The sequence below is a fragment of the Schistocerca nitens genome, chromosome 2, assembly GCF_023898315.1.
Source record: "Schistocerca nitens isolate TAMUIC-IGC-003100 chromosome 2, iqSchNite1.1, whole genome shotgun sequence".
Taxonomy (NCBI): Eukaryota; Metazoa; Arthropoda; class Insecta; order Orthoptera; family Acrididae; genus Schistocerca; species Schistocerca nitens.
Window position 1 is genome coordinate 1,191,875,400 of NC_064615.1, and position 21,823 is coordinate 1,191,897,222.

A 21,823-nucleotide genomic window follows, 5' to 3' on the forward strand; every position below is an offset into this window, starting at 1 on the left:
CCCGCCACCACCCTCTCCCGCCACCACCCTCTCCCGCCACCACCCTCTCCCACCACCACCCTCTCCCGCCTCGCCCCTCTCCCGCCTCGCCCCTCTCCCGCCTCGCCCCTCTCCCGCCTCGCCCCTCTCTCCTCCCGTCTCGCCCCTCTCTCCTCCCGTCTCGCCCCTCTCTCCTCCCGTCTCGCCCCTCTCTCCTCCCGTCTCCCCCTCTCTCCTCCCGTCTCCCCCCTCTCTCCTCCCGTCTCCCCCCTCTCTCCTCCCGTCTCCCCCCTCTCTCCTCCCGTCTCCCCCCTCTCTCCTCCCGTCTCCCCCCTCTCTCCTCCCGTCTCCCCCCTCTCTCCTCCCGTCTCCCCCCTCTCTCCTCCCGTCTCCCCCCTCTCTCCTCATGTCTCCCCCCTCTCCCTCCTGGCTCCCCCCTCTCCCCTCCTGGCTCCCCCCTCTCCCCTTCTGTCTCCCCCCTCTCCCCTTCTGTCTCCCCCCTCTCCCCTGCTCCTCCACGCCTACTAGCTCTCTCTCCATCTGCTGCTACCTACTCTGTCTCTGTCCCTCTGTTTCCTCTCTCTGTTTATCTGACACTCTCTCCCCTGTCTCATCCTCCTCGCCCTGACTGTCTCTTCCTCTTTCCTTTCTCTCTCCACTTCCTGTTCCCCCTATCTGTCTGCCTCCCTCCTCCCACCTGTGTGTGTCCATCTCCTACTTCTTTTTCAATGTTTGCCCACCTTCTCTTCTCTCCCTCTCTGTCCACATTATTACCACCATCCCAATATACGGTGCGTGTCCTTACACCCACAGTATTTCGAGATTGTAACAAATATTTTTACCAAGTTTGAAAATGGATCCAAGGGCTTTAGAATAGCATTTCACATGGTATTTTGACCACATATGAACATTACAGATCGGGTTGTGACTTTCTCGATGCGCAAGACAGTTATTGCTTGAACTCTGGACTTGATTCGTATGTCTCCCCCCTGTCTCCTCCCGTCTCCCCCCCTCTCCTCCCGTCTCCCCCCCTCTCCTCCCGTCTCCCCCCCTCTCCTCCCGTCTCCCCCCCTCTCCTCCCGTCTCCCCCCTCTCCGCCCGTCTTTCCCCTCTCCACCCGTCTTTCCCCTCTCCACCCGTCTCTCCCCTCTCCTCCCGTTTCCCCCCTCTCCTCCCGTTTCCCCCCTCTCCTCCCGTTTCCCCCCTCTCCTCCCGTCTCCGCCCTCTCCTCCCTCTCCTCCCGTCTCCCCCCTCTCCTCCCGTCTCCCCCCTCTCCTCCCGTCTCCCCCTCTCCTCCCGTCTCCCCCTCTCCTCCCGTCTCCCCCCTCTCCTCCCGTCTCCCCCCTCTCCTCCCGTCTCCCCCCTCTCCTCCCGTCTCCCCCCTTTCCTCCCGTATCCCCCCTCTCCTCCCGTAACCCCCCTCTCCTCCCGTATCCCCCCTCTCCTCCCGTCTCCCCCTCTCCTCCCGTCTCCCCCTCTCCTCCCGTCTCCCCCTCTCCTCCCGTCTCCCCCTCTCCCCCCTCTCCTCCCGTCTCCCCCTCTCCTCCCGTCTCCCCCCTCTCCTCCCGTCTCCCCCCTCTCCTCCCATCTCCCCCCTCTCCTCTCCTCTCCCCCGCCTCCCCCCTCTCTCCCCCCGCCTCCCCCCTCTTTCCCCCCGCCTCCCCCCTCTTTCCCCCCGCCTCCCCCCTCTCTCCCCCCGTCTCCCCCCTCTCTCCCCCCGTCTCCCCCCTCTCTCCCCCCGTCTCCCCCCTCTCTCCCCCCGTCTCCCCCCTCTCCTCCCGTCTCCCCCCTCTCCCCACCTCTCTCCCCTCTCCCCCCTCGCTCCTCCTGTCTCCCCCCTCTCTCCTCATGTCTCCCCCCTCTCTCCTCATGTCTCCCCCCTCTCTCCTCATGTCTCCCCCTCTCCCCTCCTGTCTCCCCCCTCTCCCCTCCTGTCTCCCCCCTCTCCCCTCCTGTCTCCCCCCTCTCTACTCATGTCTCCCCCCTCTCTACTCATGTCTCCCCACTCTCCCCTCCTCTCCCCTCCTGTCTCCTCCCTCTCTCCTCCCCTGTCTCCCCCCTCTCTCCCCTGTCTCCCCCCTCTCCCCCTCTCCACCTCTCTCCCCCTTCACATGCCTGGCTCTTCGTCACCCCCCTTCGCTCTCTCTCTCTCTCTCTCTGTCTCTCTCTCTCTCTCTCTTTCTCTTTCTCTTTCTCTTTCTGTCTCTGTCTCTGTCTGTCTATTTACGTAGTCACTGCTCCTCCACGCCTACTAGCTCTCTCTCCATCTGCTGCTACCTACTCTGTCTCTGTCCCTCTGTTTCCTCTCTCTGTTTATCTGACACTCTCTCCCCTGTCTCATCCTCCTCGCCCTGACTGTCTCTTCCTCTTTCCTTTCTCTCTCCACTTCCTGTTCCCCCTATCTGTCTGCCTCCCTCCTCCCACCTGTGTGTGTCCATCTCCTACTTCTTTTTCAATGTTTGCCCATCTTCTCTTCTCTCCCTCTCTGTCCACATTATTACCACCATCCCAATATACGGTGCGTGTCCTTACACCCACAGTATTTCGAGATTGTAACAAATATTTTTACCAAGTTTGAAAATTGATCCATGGGCTTTAGAATAGCATTTCACATGGTATTTTGACCCCATATGAACATTACAGATTGGGTTGTGACTTTCTCGATGTGCAAGACAGTTATTGCTTGAACTCTGGACTTGATTCGTATGAGAACAATGTACGTATGTCTCCTGACCTGCCCCTCGATTGATGCTGCCTTCTTTTATCAATTTCTGGAAATATCTTGAAAAGAAAATTACAGCTGTGCCGGTAATGCTTTAAGTAATGGCATAAATGATTTGATTTCCTAGGCTTGATATTCTTCTAAATGGCTGGTCTTTAAAGTGTGAACACATTTAGTGCATACTCACCCACATTTCATCTGTATCTCTAGCTAAGTTTGCTCTGTGGTTTAGTTTTATGCAGTTCAATGTTTATGATGTCATATCTCTCAAACTGTGTCATACAGTAATATAATATTGCAAGTACATCCAGTGGTGTACATACTTACTGTCCACAAAAGTGTTTCGAATAGAATTAGTAGTAAAGAAGTAATAAATTAAAACATCATGCATGAAGTGGCAGTTTTTCACTCTTCTCAGAGTTTATGACATTATGTCTCTTGAAATATGTGTTGTACAATGTTATATTTTTGCAGAAGTACATTCAGTATTCTGCTCCTTTCTTATATGTTGAAGGTATATGCTGTAGAACAACTTTTAATTACAAAACTGCAGAGCACTCACAAGAGGTACAGAACATGGGAAAACCTGCACAAAGTCTACGCTGTCAAAGAACATGGACTAAGGAGTCTGCAAGTGAAACCTGGAATTGTTGTTTTTGTGGATGATAGTCGCCACATGTGAATACTGCCTGAATGTGTCGGAAATAGTTAACTAAAAAGCATTGATAATGTAGAAAGCGATAACTGTTGACATTTCTCTTTTTGTGGGGGTGTGAGTGAGGAAAAGTCTTAACAAACGTTTGAATTTATGTTTAAAGTTAGTTGAAAGTCACTAAGTACTCTCATTCTCGAATACTTGATCATAGTCTTTCTATTTGTAGGTCATAGGCTATGCTGCTTTTTAAGCTCTACACCTAGTCCTTTGAGAGGTAGGTGGTGATATCTGTACCAGTTTTGGTTGAAACTGATAGAGTTGTTTAGGAGGACATAGGGAACATTAACACATACAACCACTTCTATAATATGTGTAGTTTCATGGTTCTACTTATCAGGATTTTTATATAACACCTCCTGCTACGTCACTTGCATAGGCATTATAGCCTATATTGTTCGCAAATTGCAACGCTTTCTAAGTTTTAATGATAATCAGGGCCGTAAAAGTATGCTCTTTTCTGACCATATTGACAAAAAAGTGATTCTGGTAGCTGGAGATGGAGGTTTCTCACTCCTGCCTTTTCCGTTCTTGTTGTGATATTTCCATAGAAATTAGTAGCGCAAAGAAAAATTTTCAGTTTTGTCAAGAGCCAGAAGTCTGATGGAGCCATATCAGGTGTATGAGCCGGGTGTGGCAAAATTCATACCTCAGTTTGTGTAATTTTGCCATGGCGACAGCATGTGTGTGTGGGTATGCATTGTCTTGATGGAAGACGAGTTCCTTCCTTGCTAAACCTGGCCTTTTTTCGCATATCTTTTGTTGCAATTTGTCCAGGAGGTTAGCATAGTATTCTTCAGTGATTGTTTGCCCAGTGGGGAGATAATATACAAACAGAATCCCCTTTGCATCCCAGAACACTGAGACCTTGACCTTTCCTGTCAAAGGAATTGCCTTTGCTTTCTTTGGTGGATGTGAATCAGCATGTTTCCACTGCTTTGACTGTTGTTTTGTCTATGAGGTATAGTACTGCACCCAAATTTCATCTGTGATCACAAAACGATGCAAAAAATCTTGTCTGTTTCTTCAAAAACGGGCCAAACATTGTTTCAATATATCCATTCTCCTGCGTTTTTGATCTAACATCAAGAGTCTTGGCACCCATCTTGCAGATCATTTTTTCGGTTAAAATACCCTTCCAGATATCTTGCAAGTGTGAGCAATTTCATGCACTATTAATTGGCGATCCTCCATGACCGTTTTGTGCACTTTTGCAATGATTTCAGGGGTAGTGACACATCTTGGCCAACCACTGCATGGATCATCATATAAGCTCTCCCAACCAAATTTAAATTCATTTGTCCACTTGGTAACAGTTGAATATGAAGCAGCAGAGTCGCCCTGTGTATTCTGGAAATGGTCATGAATGAATGCCCTTTGGTTTCATACATTTCATTATGAAGCACGTAATCACTGCCCGAATCTCGACTTTTTACTTCTTTGCAAATCACTATGCGAGAACAACAGAGGCACGTCACCACCACAGCTCTCTTCCAAGAGCACTGGCGTGGCACATGTTTACAAGCAACAGTCCAATCAATATCACGTGAACAACTCATTGCTCAAGCACTGACCTCTTGTGGTGATTTTGAGAAATTTTCAAACCACCCTTGTAAGTTGTAGACAGGCACAATTGAAAGATATTGACACATAAGCTTTCAGCCCCAGCTTACAAAAGTTTGGAGGCGGCGAGATTCAACACTATCACAATAGGTATCTAGTGTCTTATCATAATGTCGATTGCATGTTTAGTGTCTTGTGTGTGTGATTTGGTGTTACAAAACTGGTTGTGTTTGTAATCTTACCCTCGCACACGTCACTATTAAATTTCTCTGTCTCTGAAAGTTTCGGAAGCTTTGAGAGGTGTAAGATATATAAAAGAAAACTTTTTATTTATCTTCATTATCTCGCTTTTGGCTGCAGTTCTCGCATCTAGGGGTACATGCTTGAGGCTGTAATTTTTATTTTGCTGTGGGTTCCTGTTGCGCTGAATAACTGGTGAAATTCTTTCTGTTGCTATGAATTTCTTTTATTTTATCCCATTCTTCTATATCACACTGACTTCACAATCTCCATTTTCATAAAACCATCAATTACATTGTTACTGACAAAATTGAAGAATACGTGTGTTTCCATCAGAGACATGCCCACTACTTCTGCGGTAGTCAGCAATATTCCAAAGAAGTTACAAGGCAAAAGAGTTTACAAACTTTCTTGACAAAAGTAGAATATTTACCCCATTATTTTGTAAATGAATCCAGAAATAAATTTAATAATTCTAATTAGATTGTGCAATTAGTAATATGAATTTTAAATATGCCAGAAATTTCGTAATTTCAGATATTTCTAAAAGAAGAGTAATTTTAACCATACTTGCAGAGTGTAACAAATTAATTTCTTTTTATACATTTTAGCTTGAAATATAATACATCGTATACAGAATCAAATGAAATTCTTTCAGTGAAACAGCCAAGAATGTTCTCCTATACCGGATTCGAGATTAATCCTGGTATCAGCTACTTCTATATATATATATATATATATATATATATATATATATATATATATATATATATATATATATAAGGTTATGATAGAAAAGTGTGTCCCATTACATGCTCCTGTTCATTTCTGAAACATGTGGCAAGATAGGTATGGCCTTGACTTTCACCTCTGGTGGCCATATTCTGTGGATGATGCTGGTGTAACCCAGGAATTTAACCTCAGTTGCTCCAAATAGACACTTTGACAGTATAATAAGTAATCCAAGTGAATGAGCGGTGAGTAAAAACTTTATGTAAGTGTTACGTCTCTGAGTTTGGTGTCACTAAGACTCCTTGGTGTAAACAAAGCAAAAACTGAGGTGGCACATGACGTTATCGATGAACCGTTTGAAAGGTCTGTGCAGCATTGTAGAGTCTGAGAGGCATTCTGCTAAATTCAGAGTGTCTGGAATGCAGATGACAGTTTTAGCTATATCGTCTGGGGCAACAGTTACCTTGTAGAATGCACATACCACGTCTGATGTGGAAAAAATACATTTGATGTGGATTTTGATTGCAAAGTATCCAATGTGCAGTACCAGAAAAGGATCATAGATAGTCATGACATTGAAACATGGGCACCATCCATTATTCTTCAAGACTGGAGTGGAGATGCCCTCCTAGTGCTTGACAGGCAACAGATTCCGTGTGTGAGCATGAAGGACAACTTCTCTTTGCTACTTTCACTTTCGTCGGTTTAAATGATGTCAAGCATGAACCAGCGGTTCTCATTTTGTCAGTGTATAGTGCATAATCGAATGCTAAATTAGTGCTGGTGTAGGTAGTTGCTGACTGATTTCTGGAACTCCTTAAATAGATCTACAAACGGAGAATCATCTGTGGTTGTCTGAAATGTCGAAATGTGGTCATCTACACAGTGTACATGTCCACGACTAACTAAGTCGGTGGCAGTATCGAGGAGATGATGATGACAGAGGTCAAGTAGGAGTCCACAGAATGGGAAAAGTCTACCCAGAGAATCGGGTGTTCTACATCTGCCACAATAAACTGCCACTCAAACTTGAAACAGAGTTGTAGATTCAGTACCAGTGTGACATAATCATATGTCAGAATGGTGGAATTGTCTGTGGCAAAAAGATGGCAGTCATCGCTGTTGCGGTGAGGTGGGTGGGCAGATGGATATACGGACACATCAGCACCTGTGTCTACTAAGGATTTAAGCTTTGTATAATGTTCCGTGACAAACAGTTGACGACTGCTCTCTGGGAAGCCCGTTGTCATCATTACTAACTTCTGAATGTGTTTCCCATCTCACGCGGAGGGCTGCATTTCCACATCTTTGAACTGGACCATCTGTGGTACCAACAGATTTCTTCATTGGTACACGAGCAGTTCCACTTCCTCGGAGAGCAGTGGCGACATGAGTGGCAACTCAAATGCTGTGTCTGCAAATCGACGACTTGTGCAATAAGTTTGGTGATATGTGCTTGGAATACAGCAAGGGTATTATCTGCTTGAGGCAGTGGACAAACAGCTACAACACACGTTGACAGATGCATTTCTGTGGTGTGATCTCCAGTGTGTGTGAGCGTACTGAGATCACCGGCGCATACTGCCACTATCTTCTGCGCATCGGGTGGAAGGCGCAGCAGCCAGATATTCCACAAGATGTCCTTGTTAATGGTGTTACTTACTAGGCTCCGCAGGTGGTGTACTGACAGCAAATGAGTGTGATCCTCTAGCTCTTCAGTATAGAGTAACGTCTATAGCAATTTTGTCTCAGAGTGCGAAAAGTGGGTGATTGAGGCATTCTTGATGGTTGTGTAATGATTGGTGCTCGGTGACGAAGCTAGAATGTCCTGTGCCTCTGTGGCCATGTGATCATTTAATGCAGTGACAGATTAACTGTGCTTTGTGTCATCAGCAGTTATGTGAGTAAGCACAAACTGGATCTCTAGTTTTACAAATCATAAAACTGAGTTTTGTTGTCAGAATGACAATGGCTTAACCGTTAGGTGGTTGACAATTATGCATATAGGCAGGGTAGCAGTCGGTGGCAGGTCTCACATTGCTAAGTTACGTTGGTGGAATATGTGGAAGGTGCATTGTGTGATAGATGCAGATGTTCTGTATTCAGCACATGATGTGGTACAGTATGAGGTGGCATGAGCTAACATCAGATGGAACGTCAGATATCAAGTCGAGATCACCAACATCTTGTGAACAAAGTAAATCTGTTTAAACCTGCAGCATGTTCATGCTCAGAAGCACATTAAACTCGTAGTTTGTTGCTGGACACTTTTAGGGGTTTTAGCTAAGTTGAACAGTAACAGACGCAGCACCATTTATTTAAGGTTGACTTATTTGCACGTTTATTCCAATTAAACAAACATTTTTACGGTGAATGATTTTCTGTAAATTTCTGTTCATATTTCATAAATAGCAGGCAAACAGTGCCACATGTTTTATAAACAATTCCATGTTGCTGTAGTTGTTGCAGTCTTCTGTCCAAAGACTGGTTTGATGCAGCTCTCCATTTGCTTTGTGTGTTCATCTCTTGGTCTACCTCTGCTATTTTTACTAAAAAGCTCCTAGTCTCATCTGGTCTCAACTGTTTATTGTTCATGTTTCACTTCTATATATGGCAACACTCCATACTTTAAAAAGAATTGTCCTGACATTTAAATCTGAACGCGATGTTAACAGATTTCTTTTCCTCATAAACACTTTCTTTGCCATTGCCAGTCTGCATATTATATCCTCTTTACTTCAACCATCATCAGTTACATTGCTGTCCAAATTGCACAACTCATCTACTACTTTGTGTGTCTCATTTCCTAATCTAATTCCCTCACCATCACCTGATTTAATTCGACTACATTTCATTATACACATTTTGCTTTTGTTGATTTTTGTCCTCCTTTCAAGACACTTTGCATTCTGTTCAACAAGTCCTTTGCCCTCTGACAGAAGTACAGTGTCTTCGGCAAACCTGGTAGTCTTTATTTCTTCTCCATGGATTTTAATTCCTACTCCAAATTTTTCTTTTATTTCCTTTACTGCTTGCTCAATATACAGTTTGAATAACATCCGGGATAGGCTACAACCCTGTCTCACTCCCTTCTCAACCATAGCTTCCCTTCCATGCCCCTCGACTCTTATAACTACCATCTGGTTTGTGTATAAATTGTAAATAGCCTTTCACTCCCTGTATTTTATCCCTACCACCCTCAGGCCCTGCCACCTTCAGGACCATAACAATCTCAAAACTCTAATTCTTATACACACCAACATTCCACAGATCATAGTTCATAAGAAAATAACCAGTTATCCACAGTTCTAAGAGTGAATCACGGACACATTTAAAAAGATATTTACTTTCACCCACACTTTGACAAAGAGCTGTTTATAGAGTGGATTGTAGCTGCAAACTTTTTACTCGTATAAGTTATCATGACGATTTGCAAGTGTGGACTTTCACAAATGTTATTACATGTTGTGCTTGTATTGACTGCTGCCCACTGACTCAAAGAACTTTTACAAAGATAGATGTCAATCTTTCACGTAACTGACAGGGTGATGTTGACTAGGTGCTAACTTAGTGTGGACTGAAGATTCATTGTCTGGAAGGGGTGTAAGGGGTAAGATTTAGCAATAGTGTCGAAAGTAGTCTTGTGTAATTATATCTTAGATGATTAGAAAACTACTAAAGTTCAAGGTACTACTCAATTTATACCCTGTATACCTACATGGTGCATTACTTATTTCCATGTAAAAGGTTCGTAATGTCTCTAATTTTGGCAAATATTTAATTAGAGGTACTATAAGATACAGAAAAATTAGGATAACAAAAATAAATCAGGGAAATAAACAAACTTAAAGTCTCAAATAATGGAAGTACTTTGACAAAACAGTGGAAAATCCAGGATGGAATATAACAATATTATGAGAAGGAAAGTTGCTACTCATCATGTAGTGGAGATGCTGAGTCGCAATAGGCACAATAAAAAGGCTTTTTTAAATTACCGCTACCAGTCACAAACTTCGTCAACTATTGTATCACTTATTTATTTAGCGACATGTTCATCTTCAATCTAAATGACATTACAAAAACAACTTTACAATAAGATCATACTGACACACACACACACACACTGACACAAACACAACTCTCACACACGACTGCAGTCCCATGCAGCTAAAACCACACTGCAAACAGCAGCATGATGGGAGTGGCAAGAGGGTGGTGGTAAGGAGGAGGCTGGGGTGGGGAGGGGGACACTGAAGTGCTGCAGGTTAGACGGAGGTCATGGGAGAGGTGGTGGAGGGGGAAGTAGGTACTCCCCCCCGCACCCCACCTATTCCCGGCCCTCTGTCTAACTGGATGTACTTTTTGGTTTGGTGTGGATAGACTTTAAATGTGGCTAATTACTTTGTTAATGTGTTTTTGGGAAAAGTGTACTATTTACAGGGAAGCATTAACTTCAGGCTTCCTAATTAGTTGAGTCATCTTGTAAATAGTTATTAGCTCATACTATTGTTACTATTACCTCCTAATGGACCAACTTGAGCTACTGATTTATCCTAAAGCAAAAGCTTTTATTGAAAACTAACAATTCCATTGGAATTGGCAGATTTTAAATCATAATGGGACTCATAAAATTACTTAAAATACAGCATGAATAATAATCTCGCAAATATATGTACACATAGTTTATGCATTTCGTGTGTGAGTAGAATCAGTTGAGAGTGAGGAAAAAAATGAGATATTTAAGGAGTAGTAGTGTAGTAAAGGGAGAAAATCCACTTCACTATGTTTCATTGTCCCCATTGGAACATTTGATTATCTACTACAATGTGAAACAAACCACATTCAAACATTTACCTTTTTTTAATTGAACATTTTACACCAATAATGTGATGTGAATAATAAATTGGAAAAAGTCTTTGAATTTTCTGTAAGAGACAAATTTCAGAACATCACTGTTGTTTCCTGATACGTAACTTATCTCTTGGTTTTTTCATTCTTTTTATTAGTACAGCCTTTTCCCTTTTATTCCAGCAACAATACCTAATGCTCCTCTTACTTTACAATTAATTTTTGGTCTACTGTCAAAATAAAATTCTATACCTTTTGAGTAAGAACAACCATAACTTTTCTTTCACATGACAGTTCAAAATTATGAAATTCTCTGCAAGAACATGAAATTGATAGCAGCGCGATTCTTGGGGAAAATTTAAGTGCATATCAAAAGAATAGGCAAATGGGAAATGGAAGTGGAGTATTTGTCACAGTAGACAAAAAACTCAAATTCACTGAGACAGAAATTGAAGCTTCATGTGAGATTTTTTGGGCAAGACTCAGCGTCAGGGGTAAACACAAAATGATAATTGGATCCTTCTATCACCCACCAGACTCGTCTCCTGATGTAACCGAAAACTTTAGAGAAAACCTTAGTTTACTTTTATGTAAGTTCCCCAATCATACTGTAATCATTGGTAGAGACTTTAATCATCCAAGTCAATTGGGAAAATTGCAGTTCTGTTAGTGGTGAGCATAATAAGATGACATGTGAAACATACTAAGTGCCTTCTCCGAAAACTACTAGAACAGATAGTATGGGAACCATGGAAATGTGTTTAATCCTATGAAAACAAATAGACCTGCCCTCTTTGATGATGTCCACATCGAAACTGGTAACAGTGACCACGATGTGATTGTGGTGGCAATAATTACCAAAGTACAAAGAACAACTACAACCATCAGAGTGATTATATGTTCAGTAAACTAGATAAAAAATCAATAGCGTCACACCTCAGTGAGGAACTTGAAGCTTTCAGCACAGGCTGTAGGTCTATAGAACCAAATATTTCACATGATTTGGCAACATTCGCTTTATTAACACAAAATTCTTTTGGATCGTTTGTAAAGTGTTCACAAAATTCTTCCTGATTTCTCATCTGCTACTGACAATTGAAATACCTCATTTTCACTTTCTTTCACTGCACAGTTGTTTTGAAAACAAGAAAAAATGTTAGTCTACTTATTAACATCGATTACTTCACCCACGTCATTATTAGAATGATTGATTACATTTTCTCTGTACAAATTAGTCTTTAAAATTAATGACAGTGTTTCAGCTTCTAAAACAATTCCTTGTTCAGTTACATTTTTATTTTCAGAATGAACATTCTCAATGTTAATTTTGTCATCATTTCTGTCTTCTCTGAATTTTCTATTACAAATCTAATTTCATTGCTCAGTTTACATTTTACTTCATCCATGTTTTCTAATAATTCTGCTCTGACCTCTAAGAATACGAATTTCATTTGATGGTGTTTCTTTCTTTCCACTCACAGACTGTTTAAGATTGTAATTTTCCTGTCCATATTTTGCATTGAGTTTTGAGATTTCAAACCTTCTTGTCTATAGGCTGTTCAAGGCTTTCTGTAGTTGGCTGATTGTTTAATGTCTTTTTGAATGCTCTTCATATTTTAACATTGATTGTTGAATGCTTTGAAATGACTGATCATTACAAATATGTTTTTCATATCTGAATTAGTCAATTCTGCTGGCTCAATTAGTTCTGCTTCTTGTTTAATTGTGTTGTCTAGTGCTCCCATGTGCAATACATACTAATCTTCTGTATTTTTTTTTTTTTTAATTCTAAACTTGGTTCTTTTGTGGTCATGGTTACTTTTTTATTCTTTGCATGTAAAATAATGAACAAAAAGTAAATTCAAAATCGTGGTACTGTTTAAAAATTGTGTAACTGTACTTAACTGCAGGGATTTGAGCCTATTTGTTGTTGCTCCAGACATGTCACAAATTGTATGAGGGCCGTTTTTTGACCTCCAATAGGCTATAAATAAAAGAAAAGTTCATAGAAAACAATTATTTTATTACCAAAAGTTTTGTACACATATACACTCCTGGAAATGGAAAAAAGAACACATTGACACCGGTGTGTCAGACCCACCATACTTGCTCCGGACACTGCGAGAGGGCTGTACAAGCAATGATCACACGCACGGCACAGCGGACACACCAGGAACCGCGGTGTTGGCCGTCGAATGGCACTAGCTGCGCTGCATTTGTGCACCGCCGCCGTCAGTGTCAGCCAGTTTGCCGTGGCATACGGAGCTCCATCGCAGTCTTTAACACTGGTAGCATGCCGCGACAGCTTGGACGTGAACCGTATGTGCAGTTGACGGACTTTGAGCGAGGGCGTATAGTGGGCATGCGGGAGGCCGGGTGGACGTACCGCCGAATTGCTCAACACGTGGGGCGTGAGGTCTCCACAGTACATCGATGTTGTCGCCAGTGGTCGGCGGAAGGGTGCACGTGCCCGTCGACCTGGAACCGGACCGCAGCGACGCACGGATGCACGCCAAGACCGTAGGATCCCACGCAGTGCCGTAGGGGACCGCACCGCCACTTCCCAGCAAATTAGGGACACTGTTGCTCCTGGGGTATCGGCGAGGACCATTCGCAACCGTCTCCATGAAGCTGGGCTACGGTCCCGCACACCGTTAGGCCGTCTTCCGCTCACGCCCCAACATCGTGCAGCCCGCCTCCAGTGGTGTCGCGACAGGCGTGAATGGAGGGACGAATGGAGACGTGTCGTCTTCAGCGATGAGAGTCGCTTCTGCCTTGGTGCCAATGATGGTCGTATGCGTGTTTGGCGCCGTGCAGGTGAGCGCCACAATCAGGACTGCATACGACCGAGGCACACAGGGCCAACACCCGGCATCATGGTGTGGGGAGCGATCTCCTACACTGGCCGTACACCACTGGTGATCGTCGAGGGGACACTGAATAGTGCACGGTACATCCAAACCGTCATCGAACCCATCGTTTACCATTCCTAGACCGGCAAGGGAACTTGCTTTTCCAACAGGACAATGCACGTCCGCATGTATCCCGTGCCACCCAACGTGCTCTGGAAGGTGTAAGTCAACTACCCTGGCCAGCAAGATCTCCGGATCAGTCCCCCATTGAGCATGTTTGGGACTGGATGAAGCGTCGTCTCACGCGGTCTGCACGTCCAGCACGAACGCTGGTCCAACTGAGGTGCCAGGTGGAAATGGCATGGCAAGCCGTTCCACAGGACTACATCCAGCATCTCTACGATCGTCTCCATGGGAGAATAGCAGCCTGCATTGCTGCGAAAGGTGGATATACACTGTACTAGTGCCGACATTGTGCATGCTCTGTTGCCTGTGTCTATGTGCCTGTGGTTCTGTCAGTGTGATCATGTGATGTATCTGACCCCAGGAATGTGTCAATAAAGTTTCCCCTTCCTGGGACAATGAATTCACGGTGTTCTTATTTCAATTTCCAGGAGTGTAGTTACTTTTCTACATAATCATCGAAAACATTGAGACATTTATCATATTTGTGGGCAAGCTTAGCAATACACTCTTCAGAAAATGTTGCCGCCAATGATATCAAACGAACATTGTCATTGTTTTGAAGATCTTCATTGATTTGAAAGTGCTACCCTCCTTGCCATGTCTTCATTTCAGGGAAAAGGTGTAAGTCGCTGTGTCAGGATTCTATGGCAGATGATCAAAAATGTCCTATTGAAATTGTTCAAGGAGCCGTTGGGTTGTGCAGCAGTGCGTTGACGAATGTTGTCACGGATCAACATAATTCCTGAAGTCAGCATTCCTCTTCGTTTGGTTTGAATGGCTCTCTGCAAGCGTTGTAAAGTTTCACAGTAAGCAGCTGCATTGGTACTGGTTCCGGGCTGCTTAAACTCTACAAGCAACACACCTTTTTGGTCCCAAAACATGGTAGCCATAACCTTTCTGTTGTTGAATGTTTGTTTGAATTTTTTTGGTTTGTTTGGTGAATTTGGATGCATCCATTGTTGTGATTGTCGTTTTGATTCCATTGTGCCATATTCGATCCAAGTTCATCTCCATTAACAATTTATTTCAAAAAGTTCTCTCCTTCATCATGATAACGGTCAAGGAAAATGTAAAGCTGACACCATTCGGTGACTTTTGTGGGTGTCCATCAACATTTTTGGAACCAAACGAGCACAAAGGTTTTTGTATCCTAAATGTTCAATAATGATATAGTGTATGACAGATCTTTGAACTTCGGAATTTCCATAGACAAAGCAGTTATGACGAAACTACGATTTTCTCTAACCATTCTGTCAACTCGTTCAACAAGGTCAGCTGTAACGACAGACTTGTGTCCTTGGCCGCCTTCATCATGCATGTCATTTCGGCCTTCTTTAAACTTTTGGCACCATTCATGCACAACACCATGAAGTTATCACCGTACACTTGGCTCGTTCTCCGATGAATATCTGCTGCACTATTCCCTTCTGCCTGCAGAAACCGAATTACACTTTGTAATACACACTCGATGGGTGTAATAGTGACAGCAGCCATGTTTTTGTGGCTTTAGTGCAACACAGACTGATGCCTTGAGGTCAGCAATGGCGGAGTGTGTTACTGCAACATTGACAGCATGTTAATGTGTGTTTGTTTTTGAATTCTGGCTGATGTCACCATATTCTGACCTACTCTTTTACAATGGAACATAAAATTATTTTACAAAATGTTAAGCAAACCTCAGTGGTGAACAGTGGTTTTGTCTGTATGAGTAATTCTTTATACTCTGAGAACACACAATAATAGTGATTTAATGTTGTGTGGCATAATAATTCACAAAAGTTGTAAAAATTGTTTACTACTTATCTTTACCTCTTCTTTCTAATTTTGCAGTGTTTCTCAATGGCATAGTATGTCTAGAAGTATGTTCCCTGTTTAAAGAGGAGGCACCAGGAATACGATTGAGGGTACGCGTTGATGCATTGACTTTAGAAATGATATGTTCCAAAACATTTTCTCATAATTATTTGCCTCTTTTGAGCTAATGTTTCAACACATCATAACACAGAAAATCTTGAATTACAAATACTTTTCAATAAATATATCTTCCTTGACATCATATTGGCTCTACCACATACTACAAAACTTTTCTCACAACTACTGAAAATGTGGTAAGTTGGTAGAGAGGTTAGTGATGTATTTAGCTGCACAGAGATGTTCTTTGTAATCAGTTTGTACAAACAAAGGCAATTTTATGTGTGATTTATAATTTTTATAATTGACATTATAAATTATATAAGTGATTGTAGAAAATTGATGATTAGTATTATTACTATTATTACACGTTTTTCAGAATATTAAAATACGAGGGCAGTTCAATAAGTAATGCAACACATTTTTTTTCTCGGCCAATTTTGGTTGAAAAAACCGGAAATTTCTTGTGGAATATTTTCAAACATTCCCGCTTCATCTTGTATAGTTTCATTGACTTCCGACAGGTGGCAGCGCTGTACGGAGCTGTTAAAATGGCGTCTGTAACGGATGTGCGTTGCAAACAACGGGCAGTGATCGAGTTTCTTTTGGCGGAAAACCAGGGCATCTCAGATATTCATAGGCGCTTGCAGAATGTCTACGGTTATCTGGCAGTGGACAAAAGCACGGTGAGTCATTGGGCAAAGCGTGTGTCATCATCGCCGCAAGGTCAAGCAAGACTGTCTGATCTCCCGCGTGCGGGCTGGCCGTGCACAGCTGTGACTCCTGCAATGGCGGAGCGTGCGAACACACTCGTTCGAGATGATAGACGGATCACCATCAAACACCTCAGTGCTCAACTTGACATCTCTGTTGGTAGTGCTGTCACAATTGTTCACCAGTTGGGATATTCAAAGGTTTGTTCCCGCTGGGTCCCTCGTTGTCTAACCGAACACCATAAAGAGCAAAAGAGAACCATCTGTGCGGAATTGCTTGCTCGTCATGTGGCTGAGGGTGACAATTTCTTGTCAAAGATTGTTACAGGCGATGAAACATGGGTTCATCACTTCGAACCTGAAACAAAACGGCAATCAATGGAGTGGCGCCACACCCACTCCCCTACCAAGAAAAAGTTTAAAGCCATACCCTCAGCCGGTAAAGTCATGGTTACAGTCTTCTGGGACGCTGAAGGGGTTATTCTGTTCGATGTCCTTCCCCATGGTCAAACGATCAACTCTGAAGTGTATTGTGATACTCTTCAGAAATTGAAGAAACGACTTCAGCGTGTTCGTAGGCACAAAAATCTGAACGAACTTCTCCTTCTTCATGACAACGCAAGACCTCACACAAGTCTTCGCACCCGAGAGGAGCTCACAAAACTTCAGTGGACTGTTCTTCCTCATGCACCCTACAGCCCCGATCTCGCACCGTCGGATTACCATATGTTTGGCCCAATGAAGGACGCAATCCGTGAGAGGCACTACGCAGATGATGAAGAAGTTATTGATGCAGTACGACTTTGGCTCCGACATCGACCAGTGGAATGGTACCGTGCAGGCATACAGGCCCTCATTTGAAGGTGGCGTAAGGCCATAACATTGAATGGAGATTACGTTGAAAAATAGTGTTGTGTAGCTAAAAGATTGGAGAATAACCTGGTGTATTTCAGTGCTGAATAAAACAACCCCTGTCTCAGAAAAAAAATGTGTTGCATTACTTATTGAACTGCCCTCATATGTTTGACACATTTTTAGTATTATAACCCTCTTTATGAAACAACTATCCATTACATATTTTTACATCTGAATATGAATGAGTTATACTGTACCATCTGTTTAAACTAAATGAAAATTTAGTTTTGTGTGAAAAATTTCATTGGATTGGGTGGTAACTTCATTTTATATATCATGTTCTGTTCTAAAAAATTAGTGTGTCACTGACCAGCTACAGTATCATGTTTTATGTATATCTAATACAAGTTTTCATTAGTTAGTGCATTCCCATTGTAACAGTAACATTGATATTTAGTCTAACAATCAAATAAGTATCCAAACTTTTTGATCCAATATAATGTTAACAGCTAAATCTCATTAGAGATGGGTGAATGTATTTCAGTTTGCTAGTAAAAGGTCTGTAAATAATTTTCTCACATAACATTTTACTTAATTTTTTAAAATCTGTTTTAGGTAGCCCTTTTTCTTGCCAAGTACTTGAGGCAGCTCGGGTGGTGCTGTCAGGAGAAGGTTTAGAGAAGGTTCCAGTGGCTCGAGATGCAAATTTCAGTGTGGAAGCAGATGCAAGTTTGGGTCAGCCAGAAGTGCAAGTGCTTGGTCCTTCAAGGAGAATATTGCCAGTTAATGTAAATGCCCAGGGTGGTGGTCACTATTCGGTCCAGTTCACTCCAGTAGATGTAGGTACGTATTGTTCACATACTTGCCTCCGAGAACATAACTGTGCTCAACTTCCCTTCATGGATGTTTCACAAAGGGTATCATCTAAAACATGAACCTAAGCCTCATACAATCGTACAGCACGCAGGACCATTATCTTTTAAGATTACAAGGAATACCTTCAGATATTTTGAGTTAATTATTTTTAAAGCTCTTATGACTCAGCCATATAGATCTCAACTGCTGAGTAGCTGTATACATGTGCAGAAAATGTACATTATACTTAGTCATTATTAATACCTCTAAGCTGCAATTGTGCTTTGTCATACCATAGAGTTGTGGGTATTTCAGACCATCTTACCGGCAGGTGGCTGTTGCATTGTACACGAACCGTAATCACTGTACTTACGATTCACATTGATTCGGTTCTGCAATATTCATTAACCTCTAACTGGTTATCCAACTCCAAAAATGTGTGTCATTTTAATGTATATTCTCTGTTGTATCACCTTCAGCCAATATTTACCACATATTTCTTTGGCTTAAATATCTTTCATTTGTTTATTTAATGTACATTTTAACAAAAATTTTAAGCTATGAGAAGATTTACATTAATGTATTACGTTAGTAGGTACTGGCTATAAGTTAATTTTGTATGTGCATACTGAATTTTGACTACAGTTCTCTGTTGTGTATAGGCAGCCACTGTCGGTACATATCCTAAAGAAATTTGTTTGTTAACTGGAAAAACACCCTATCTGAAGGTGTATGTACAAGCTCATAATAGGACCTGAATTTTGCATGAAATGCACACTAGGAATACTGCTGTCCATCTTCTGTCCAACTGTGAAGATTATATTCCACCTTTAGAACAGAGTGGAATTTAGAGAATTTTCTGCAATGTGTGTGGCAAATTGTATGTAGGTCAATCAGGTAGGGCTTTAACTACAAGACTTGACTGCTCATGAAATGAGTCGGAGACTGACAAAGAATGATTCCACCTTTTCTGAATGTGTTCTGCATGAATGCCATTGATATGATGTGTTTTATATCAATACAGATACGAAAGTCTCACATCTTTTAAAACAATATTTGTACAGCTAAGAATTGTCACTGAAGTTGTGTGACCTACCTCTTAGTGTTAAGTTATCTGATGATGGCCTAAGAACCTGAAAGCTAGTTCATAAAGAACTATAAAATAAATATTATTGTGGAACTTAAAACTGTGTATTCAAGTTATTACTTTTTGCTTAATCAGTTGAGGTTTTTAGCTCTTCTGGATTATCACTGACATAAGCAGAATGTTTTACTGTCCAGGGTGAATACACATTTTTTGAGTGAGTGTTCATTGTCTTATTATTTGTATGTGTGACATGTAACTTGTAATACAATTCACCCTTGATTATGCCACATATTGGGAGGTAATAATTTAATTTCATTTACAAAACTTATGTAGCTAATACCATACACTGAATTACAACCCTACATAAACACAGGGAGACTGTATTGAAAACAAATCAACACTCTTGACTAGGAATGATGTTTTTGCGTAAACTTTGCAACCATTTTCCTTGAAGAATAAGTGTTAGATAACAAGGGATATGTTGATTATGTGCATTTCAGAATAACTCCTAAAAATTATGGAAAACTGTACTGTAATATGTACTGATATTTCAGACCCATGTGATGAAATTTGAATGTATTTTAGGTGACCACAGTGTTGAAGTAAAGCTGGGCAATGTAAATGTGGAGGGAAGTCCCTTTCTTGTGAAGGCATATGATGCTGCAAAAGTCAGAGTGACGGACATAAATTCTGGAATAGTAGGGAAACCTGTGTTTTTTAGCAGTAAGTACCTTGCATACAAATAAACATAAAGAAAATAATAATGATATTTTCATAAATTACACTTCAGACAGGCTCAAAGAGCTTTAAATGTTTGTTTGTATACATGTTCATGGAAGGAAATTAATATGTTACAGTCAATGCTAGCCAAGCTGGAGCAGGAAATTTGGAAATAATTGTTTCTGTGAATGGTAGGAATGTACCAAACTATGTTCAGTCTGAGGGAAACGCCAAATTCAGGGTGAACTTTAAACCCCAGGAAGCTGCTCCACATAGTCTGAGTGTGCGATTCAATGGTGAGCCTGTTCCAGGTAAGTTATTCTGTAAGTTATTTTGCAGTTTACATTTGTTATGTCCGCCCCCGGTAGCTGAGTGGTCAGTGCGACTGAATGTCAGTCCTAAGGGCCCGGGTTCAATTCCCAGCTGGGGAATTTTCTCTACTCAGGGACTGGATGTTGTGTTGTCCTAATCATCATCATTTCACCCCCATCGACGCGGAAGTCGCTGAAATGGCATCAAATCGAAAGACATTCTTGCACCTGGCAAACGGTCTAGCCAATGGGAGGCCCTAGTCATACAACATTACATATTACTTATTACAATACCAGAAATCAGTAATACCAGCTGCAAAAATATATTTTGTTTTATAGCCCTTATAAATAATCGAAGCACTTCTTATATGTTATGCTGTGTCATAGATTAGCTCATGACACCATGTTTACTGCAGTCTAATATAAATGCTCACTACAAATATATTCAGTTGTGGAATACCACTACGTGACTCAAAAAATGCAAATCCTCCAATAGGGAGAAAGACTGGGTGGGAGAAAGAAACAATTTACTTCAGTCTACTGGCGAGTGGCAGCATATTTGGGTTTTTTAGTATGCATATCCTCAATGCAGCGGTCATCCCCCCCTCCCCCCCCCCACTTCCATCTCACCTTCTCCCAGTCCCCCCCCTCCCTTGCTCCCTTTCCTTCCACCCCTCAGATTCTTGGTGTGGCAAAGATAAGTTCATAATTATTTATTTCCAAAGTCAGAAGCCCATTGAACAGACAATATAACATTATATTTACATAAAACCATAATTTTCCACAATAAGATACAAAATTGATAAAGGGGTGCTGTTTAAAATTAATAATCTTCTGACAAATATTTTGCTACAGTAGATACAGTAAATGGCCAGGTCTTTTACAGTGCATGTAGCTGGGCACAAACTAGCATCTGTGAGGTGATCAGTAGTCTATTCAACACCCAGGCGTGTATTATCATTTGGTCCAGCTCCTTTCCAGTCCGTCCATACAGAATCTAACCAGAACTGCTATAGATTAAAGTTTCCTTAGACCAGCAATATTGTGGGATCGAAGGATATGCTGTGGACTTTTACCGTATAAGTTATTTAGAGAAGCTGGGAGAGGGAATCCATATGGTGCAGATTGTGAAGCAACCATTGAAGTAGAGTGGTCAGCTCTACTCTTGGCCACAGTTTGTTGGTTGCTGTTCATTATTGTGAGCAGCTGGTTGATGATAGTGCCCATATAAAAAGCAGTTCAAAAGTTCCATCAGACCTAGTCTATAACTACAGTTTTCACTCACAGCTCTGCCTCTGATAGAATATGGTATGCCACCAACAGTAGGGGTACACCACTGACAATACTGGAATAGAATATGCTGGATGGGTGCATGAGGAAGGTCTTCCACCTGAGTATCACCCATGTGGCAACCAATTGGGAGTAGTTGTGACGTAAGAGGTTTTCCACCTCTCAAAAAGTGGTTTTCCATTGCCCATCTAATTTATTGAATAGAATTGGGGAGAAGAGGTGTTTGTGGCACAACTTGACTAGAAGA

General features: G+C 42.1%; 1 protein-coding gene across 1 annotated transcript in view; it reads left to right on the forward strand.

The window, feature by feature from the left end:
• Window positions 1-21,823, forward strand: part of LOC126237535 (filamin-A) — a 914,413-nt gene that overhangs the window by 699,954 nt on the left and 192,636 nt on the right. The window contains exons 30-32 of the mRNA XM_049947718.1: window positions 17,929-18,156; window positions 19,841-19,978; window positions 20,113-20,286. Coding sequence (XP_049803675.1) covers window positions 17,929-18,156; window positions 19,841-19,978; window positions 20,113-20,286 — 540 coding nt within the window. The remainder of the gene's footprint in view (window positions 1-17,928; window positions 18,157-19,840; window positions 19,979-20,112; window positions 20,287-21,823) is intronic.